The sequence below is a fragment of the Mercurialis annua genome, linkage group LG5 (assembly GCF_937616625.2).
Source record: "Mercurialis annua linkage group LG5, ddMerAnnu1.2, whole genome shotgun sequence".
Taxonomy (NCBI): Eukaryota; Viridiplantae; Streptophyta; class Magnoliopsida; order Malpighiales; family Euphorbiaceae; genus Mercurialis; species Mercurialis annua.
The window spans coordinates 52,734,632-52,742,604 of NC_065574.1; the positions used below are offsets into that span (position 1 = coordinate 52,734,632).

At 30.6% G+C, this 7,973-nt stretch overlaps 2 protein-coding genes across 3 annotated transcripts; both read right to left on the bottom strand.

Annotated features, from left to right (window-relative positions):
* Positions 1-3,460: 3,460 nt before the first annotated feature.
* LOC126682609 (glutaredoxin-C9-like) lies at positions 3,461-4,808 on the bottom strand. 2 transcript variants are annotated; one of them, XM_050378343.1, is made up of 2 exons: positions 4,667-4,808; positions 3,461-4,097 (listed from the first exon to the last, which is right to left on the bottom strand). In XM_050378343.1, the coding sequence occupies exon 2, from the start codon at positions 4,080-4,082 to the stop codon at positions 3,681-3,683; it is 402 nt and encodes a 133-aa protein (XP_050234300.1). In that variant the 5' UTR covers positions 4,083-4,097; positions 4,667-4,808; the 3' UTR covers positions 3,461-3,680. The 2 variants fall into 2 exon arrangements, with proteins under 2 accessions (XP_050234300.1, XP_050234299.1); XM_050378342.2 differs by lacking the exon at positions 4,667-4,808 and having other exon boundaries at positions 3,461-4,564.
* A 2,187-nt stretch (positions 4,809-6,995) lies between these two features.
* LOC126682960 (uncharacterized) lies at positions 6,996-7,729 on the bottom strand. Its single transcript, XM_050378755.2, has one exon. It carries the CDS (start codon positions 7,517-7,519, stop codon positions 7,067-7,069), a length of 453 nt encoding a protein of 150 aa, XP_050234712.1. The 5' UTR covers positions 7,520-7,729; the 3' UTR covers positions 6,996-7,066.
* Positions 7,730-7,973: the final 244 nt, after the last annotated feature.

The window sequence follows — 7,973 nt, forward strand, 5'->3', positions numbered from 1 at the left end:
CAGAACTAACCGAAGTACCGGGTGTTATATTGTCCCCATTTTAAAAACAAAATCGTCCTCGATTTTAACACAAGACATACTAAGCATAAAACAACGTAGTGCGCACACAACAACATAAAAACACATAAGCAAAAACCCAACGTACCTCTAGAAAAAGAAAAGGAAAGAAACCATTACGCATGTTGAACTCTATTTCCCAAGTGCACTCCTCAACTGAGTGGCAAAACTAAAACTGTAACCGTAGGAATTCCGTAGTACTTATAAACCTTTGCATTTGCGTAACCACAATCTTCTCATATTGTTCCTCAAATGATAACTCTCATACCACTGCTGACATACTCCTAACAATCTCTTGAGGTGACACCAACGGCGAAACTAGCTATTGCTTAACACTAAATGATATATACCCTTCCTAAGTGAAATCAAAGGAACACAAAATCTCCAACCCAAAATTTTGAACAGCCAAAATTGTCTAACTGTGAATCACAAAACACGCTCTACAAGGGTGATTCAAAAAAACTAGCTCGAGTCTTATCGACTATTAGAGCAACACTAACAAGGTATAAGAACAAGCCCGAAGTTCAAATTGTAGTTCTTACGACACCAAAATCCATCGTCTCAAATCGAAAAACACTGAAATTCACAAACTGATATTTATCTTGCGTTCCTTGTCATATACTCGTTATTCTACTTATAACAAACTCAATAACATCTGTTCAATAAAACGAACAAATCAATCCAACTAATCATCCTAATTAAATTCATTCCTACCGTATTGTATGGATTTATTGCTGTAAGACACATGTAAAATATTCAACAACTGACCGATACAATAACCAGAATCGAAGGTATCGACCAACCAACCTTGATGTCCAAAACCCACTAATCACGATCCTCCGATCGACCGACACAAATATCTAAACCAAATTCAAATCTCCAATAATTACTCCACTAATCCAACTTCGATCTCGTGTTTAACAAGGGATCTCTCAGATCCAAAACACAAATTTTCGAGTCATTATAATTTATGCTCAAAACCCTTCTTATAGCAAAATCATTTTTCGTTTACTCAAAAAATTATATAGTAATATTATCCACTTCCAATTAAAATACTAACAACTTAAACTCCATTTTATTTTCAAAATCGGAAATAACAAACCGTTGTCCGTATTCTTATACACATAATGTTTTAAAACTCCTATTTTTTTGAATTCGCAGTTGAATCTCGCTTTTGAATGAAATTACAAATTTATGAAATCATCCAACTGACAAAATTAATTATTCTCTTTCAATCAAACTTGATAAAAAAAATCATTATTTTATCAAAATTTTATATTTTGCAAATTGAAAATCTCTGTTCATAAAAATATTTTTATATAAATATATCAAAACATTTGGACAAAATCGAATCTGTATAAATAAAACATATTTTAAAATCACAGTGAACACTCACACATACGTGGAGCATAACCCAATTTCTTAATCCATCACTCCTCAATCATAAATCGGAAGCTACCATATAAACATTCAACACGATCTCAAGTCTGATGTATATATATATATCGAGTCTCCACAGAGACGGAAATGGAATCCCTATGGAGTAGGGATTACATACCCGTCCTCTTTCCATATTCGTGGATGGAAAATAAACTTTCTCCATTGCCATATCTATAAAAATATTTTTTTTTAAATCTTCGGCTCCATTAATAGCAAATTTCCATAAAAAAATGGAAAATCTGCTCCCTATTGCTATCCCTAAACAGGACACATAATGAATGATATATAGCATGCAGAAAAATCATGGCGTAATGTGAGATTATATGGTCAAAGGAAGAGAAATATGATTGTTTAGAAAAAGAGTTAAATTTTGGGAAAAATGTCAGGATGCTGATTCTAGCTTTCAGCATCACAATTATTCTCTTTTTTAGGAAATCAGCAATTCTTTTGGGTCAAAATTTCAATTTAAATTAATCGAATGTCATGAAATCAGACTATAATAAAATGTTGGTGGAAAACGAATAATAAAACAGACTATAATATTACCAGTCATCATTTTCCTGCTGCTATATGTACATATATCGTTAACCCGTAGTACCAACTGCCTCTCATTTTTCTCTCGCACTAACCCATGTGACCTTGTCAAACTGGTGGGATTTCTGCATGTATTTTTGTTAAGGAGTATGTGTTATTTATCCAATAATATTACCCATAGACCATAGGGTAAAGCTAATTAAAAGACATTTTAGATTTGTTATTTTTTAATGACTAGAGAGGGAAAACGCTTTTGGAGAAAAAACACTACAAGAAATTCTGTATTTGGCAACAAATTTTTTTACAGCAAATGTTTTTTTGTTGCTAAAAAACATTTTACAGCATTAATTTTGAAAGTTACTGCCATTAGTTAAGTTATAACAGCATTTTACAGCAAATTTTGTTATCAATTACTAAAGGCAACATTTTATTAGCAGTAATATGTCACAATTTCTTTTTGTTGCTATATATTAATAGTAACAATTTAAGCCTAATTTTAGTATTTTTTGTAGTGAAATTACGATCTTGCAAATTGTTATCGAACACTTATAATATTTGAGTTATAATTTATTGGTTTTTTTTTCATTAGTTCAATAAGGGGTTATAAGATAAAACTAATTAAATGACATATTTAAATTTGTTCGACAAAATGGTTATTTATCTTGAGTTACATTTTATCAAAATAAGAACCTTTAGGACATGCATTAATTATGGGTTAATTAGGAGCAAAATAATCATTATTTCAGTAAATTTGTTGCTAGCTTTGTGCAAAGGAGATGAATGATGAAATCATCATTTGTATCTCAATAACTAATCTGCTAGTACAATCTAGCAGGACCATCTTTCTTTAAAAAGAAAAACTATTTTATATAAATTATTTCACTAAAATATTCATCAGAAAGACAAAGAATAAAGTTAATATATAGACCGAAATTCATTTTTAGGATTTTATATTTTTTGAATTTTATTTATATGATCTTTTTTCAGATTTCTAATCTTTATCTAGTCCTTCTTAATTTATTTTAAATTTTTAGGTCTTTTTTGGAAGGAGAATGAGCAAACTTTACACCCACCGTGAAACACACATGAGGTCGAATTTAAATATCAACTTAACTCGATACATTGGAAAAATGAGCCGCATAATCCAATATAAAAAAGAATTAGATAAATAAAAATCTAAAGGAAATTAAGAATCAGAAAACCCTAAATGAGATCTTTTGGCCATTGCACTTGAAATTTAGAAAAGACAGATTACAGAACAAAACAAAAACCTATGATTTTCTTTGATGATACCGTTAGTCAACTCGCAGCTTCCTCTTGCACGGATCATGACGTTTCATTACACTATTATAATATATAGTTTTATACCACATAAAATATTCTTCTTCACTCACACTTTAGCATGGTTTTTGTTCTTGAAACATAAGAATTATAGTGATACTTAATTATGGCATACTAATTCAAATTTAACATACCCTAATGGTAATCAAAAGCAAGAAACATTATAAAAATTTAAGATATGATCAGTCGATCACCTTTTTTTTTCCTGTACAAACATACTGATCATTCTATAACTGAAATAACAGAAATTAAAAACATAATGAGAACTAATTATATTAATTAATTAGCTGATAATATAATCTGAGCACTTAAAGCCAAAGAGCACCAGCATCCTTAAGAAGAGGGACCAAAGTGCCATTAATATGACAAGCCATGAGTGTCTCAATTCCACCAAGAAACTTTCCGCCAATAAACACCGCCGGAACTGGCTGCTGTCCTTCGGAGGCAATCTGGAAGAGGACGGCCTGAACGTCGGGACCGGCGGAGTGGTGGTCGAGCTCAATAATGGTGGGGCCAACACCAAGGCCAAAAAGAAGACGCTTAGCCACAGTGCACATGCAGCAGCCACTCATGCTGAACAAAACCACCGCATTGCTCGAAGCTAAGTGTTTAACGATCTGATATGGATTGTCTAGCTGCTGCTGCTGCTGCTGCTGGTTCATCGCCTTTGACGCAGGTTTCTCGCTGTTTAGGGTTACACTGCTCGCCATTGATTTCTTAGCTACCTGCATCGTATGAATTCAAGAATGAAATATTTCAAAAATCAAGAATCAAGGACAAAAACCTTCAAGTTTCAAGAATCAAGAACGGGGTTGAATTTGTTGAACGAAGGTGATCAAGAAATGTCAAGATTCAAGAAGGAACTCTTCAAGAATCAAAAATGGAACGTTTCAAGAATCAAGAACAGGGTTTAATTGGTTGAAGGAGTGTAAGCCAGAAATGTCAAGATTCAAGAAGATTAAGTTATGTGGTGGGTGTGATATATAGTGAGAGAATTAGCTGTGGTCAAAGTTAGGGTAAAGAGACAGAGAAGTGAAAAAATTGAAGGATTTTGTGGGGACTTGAAGTGGATAAAACAACAACAAAAAAACAGTGACAAATACACAGATTACAGTAGTCTTTATCGTATTGATTTAGGTACTCAAACATCAATCAATATATATAGCAAAACAAAACGAAACCAAGTTAAACAAAACTAGGGTTTGGTCTTTTTTCTGTAATATAAATAAATAACCGGAGATTAAAGAAAAAATGTTGAAAAATAAAGAAGAAAAGGACGTTGTGTAGAAAGTACCCGGCAAAAACTGACTGCTTTGATGAATTGAATATATTGATCAATGGAAATATTAAGTGTACGAACAAAGAGACCACGCTAATTATACAACTTTCTAAGCATGCCCTTCTCTTCTTCTACGACTAATCTTCTTTTTTCTTTCTTTGACGTGCATATCAGACCAGAACCAGATACCTATTAATTACCTATATATATACACATATACATAAGCATATGCTAATGCTTTGTTAGCCAATGTAGTGAGGGTTGTGCAACGAACCAAACCGACTTGAAACTGAATCGAAAATGATCGGTTTGAGTTACACAATATTAGTATTATGTTTATAATGTTTTCAATTTAGTTCGGTTTTTAAATTTTTAAAATTTGAAAATTTGAAAAAGAAGACGATAATACATGTGTATAATATTTTTTTTGTCAAAGATAATATTACATTTTTTATGTATTGAAACGATTTTTATTTAGACAGTTAAAAATAATTTGACAGTAGCGGATATTACATGAAATTATTATCTATAACATGTGGCATACATTATATGGAGGAAGAAAATGGCAATGACTGAAAAAAGTTTCAACAAAGCGATTAAGCAATTTATTTGGTTAATTTGTAAGACTATATGCAAATATTACTTACACATGTGTAATAATATTCGCAATATTCTTTAACAAATTCATCCAGTTTTATGTCAGATCAGCATGTATAGTTTAATGTTTTCCACGTGTTTCTGTGATATAGTTGCAGTTAATATGCTTAGTAATAGTAGTTCAGATAAATTAATGCTAAAATATAAAATATAATACAAAGCGATTTAGCAATTTATTTTGTTAATTTGCAAGAGTATATGCGAATATTAGTATGTTTTTTTAACACAATCATCCAGTTTTATGCCTGATCGGCATGTATAGTTTAATGTTTTCCACGTGTTTCTTCAATATAATTACAGTTGATATGCTTAATAACAGTAGTTCGGACAAATTAATGCTAAAATATAAAATATTATACAATTAAATCTAGATTGGATTCTTTAATTTAATACCTTTTAATCTTTTTAATTTTAAAAAAGATAGATTGTTTTATAGTAGTATTTAGATAAAATCAAAAATCGTACGGAATTTTATCCATTTAGTTCGGTTTAACGTTTATATTTTTTTCAAAAAAAATGATCGGTTTTAATATTTATACAATCAAATCAAATTACGGTTACGGAATATACATCCTAAATATAAAATATAACATTATGAGACCAAAAATCAGCAGATTATTTATTTAATGAATTCATGATTGGAAGTACTAAGTACTACTATGAACACACATAATCAATGATATAGCATGCAGAAGAAGAATCAACGGTGAGATCATATGGTCAAATTAATAGCAATCTCATTATTCTGAAAAAGTGTCAATTTTTGGCAAAAATTTCAGGAACTTGATTTTTCAGAATCACAATTATTCTCTTTTATAGGAAATGAGAAACTCATTTTGGTCAAATTTTTACCTTTTCAGTGGTGCCGTGGTGCAGTTTCAACGGCCAGGATTAAACGATTATAATGATTTAAGTGTTGATAATTAGGTTTAATTTAAGGCATAAAATCAAGGTAAGATTCTTTAAGATTTTGGTGTATATAAATAGTGATTATTATGAAAAGGAAACCGACAAGCCGACCAAGAACGACTGATACGCCGTCGTTTATATGGCAGGTCTATCAGGCTTCAGGCTGATCAGCAAAGTCAGTAATAGTAACAGTAGCTTTCGTTGGAAAGTGATGCTGGCCGTCAGATCATGTTTTAATCTCAAGCTTTGGTCCGGTTATTACCCTTTATTATTATTATTTTCAAAGATTTCAATTATGATCCATTTTTTAAATTAAAAATAGCTAATAGTATTAAATTAAAAGCACTGATTCTTAAAAAGAAAACTTCTCAAAGTTATAATTCTTGTAGGAGGAAAATCAACAAAAAAATACATTAACAGTATATTTTTATAATTATGATCGATAAAATTATTAAGTAATTTTAATATTTTCATCTGCCAATTAACTTTTTTTGTCGGTAAATAGCAATATTATGTTGGGAATGTCATTTATTAACGGATTTTCGATGGAATTGATCTGGCTGATCTATAAATGTATACAAAAATCATTTTAAATGAGTGCGTTTCAAATTTAACAATATCATGAATTAAAAATAGTTTCTAAGTTATCTTTTACAAGCATGATGCAGAATATAAACAAATAAGTAATTATTTTGACAATTTATAATGCACAATCTTGAATTAACTTGTAACTTTATAAATACTTTACAACAACATTGTTTTATAATTACAAAATAAAGCAATGAGGAAATTAAACACAAAAGTAATAATTAAAAATATATAAATTACAGTACTACTAATCATCATCAATTATTCTCTAATAATCATCATCCTATTCAAAGCACCACCAACGGAATAATATATAGCCAAAAAGCATGCTCTTAAGGGGTCACAAAAATAATAGCAATTCCAACAAGAAAATGATGAAACCCTAATTTTCACTTGCTCCCAAAATCTTGAAACCCAATTTTGATTTCTATTAACGAGTATCGTAGCGGATTGAACGTAAACGGAGGCGGCATGCTTCACTAATTGATTTCTGATCATAATATTTGAAGGATCAAATTCATGATAATATGATTGATCATAGCTTAATGCAAGATTACTTGGAGGTGAATCAAGAATTATATCTTTCAAACTTGTGTACCTATGCTCATATTCATCGAATACCGCTTCTTGATCTTGCGGCGAAGGACAATTACTTCTTGAAGATGTTGTTGATGATAATTTGATGATGAGGTTTTGAAGTTCTGATTCCATCATAATTAATCAGTGATTGTTTAATTGGTATTTGAGGTTAATTGATATTTAATTACTAGGGCATTGAGATGTAGTTGTGGATGCATGTGTTGTGAATTTTGTTTTTGGTTTGGGGTGAAAATAATTGAATGAGTTTTCATTGATGTTTTGATTCAGAAATGCAATTTTAATTTGTTAATCTATTTGGTTATTGTGATGGAGAGAGAAAACAAAACTAATTAATGTTTTTTTTTTTGTTTATGTTTGATTGCTATTGGTTATGCATTGAAATCGGAAATCAAGCTATGGATCAGGACAAACTTTTGAGGGTTTACTGTTTTTAGGTAGTTGATAATGTTCTTATTTCTAAATCGGAAAATGAAGCTATTGATAGTTGTGATTAAGATACAAAATCAAGGCAATGTCTTGCATTCACATATAGTCGGACTCGTTTAAAGATTCAATAGTCGGTTTGTGA

Bases quoted from the DNA above. Each gene is read 5' to 3' on its own strand.
- LOC126682609 (XM_050378342.2), bottom strand. From the start codon at position 4,103: ATGCAGGTAGCTAAGAAATCAATGGCGAGCAGTGTAACCCTAAACAGC.
- LOC126682960 (XM_050378755.2), bottom strand. From the start codon at position 7,519: ATGATGGAATCAGAACTTCAAAACCTCATCATCAAATTATCATCAACA.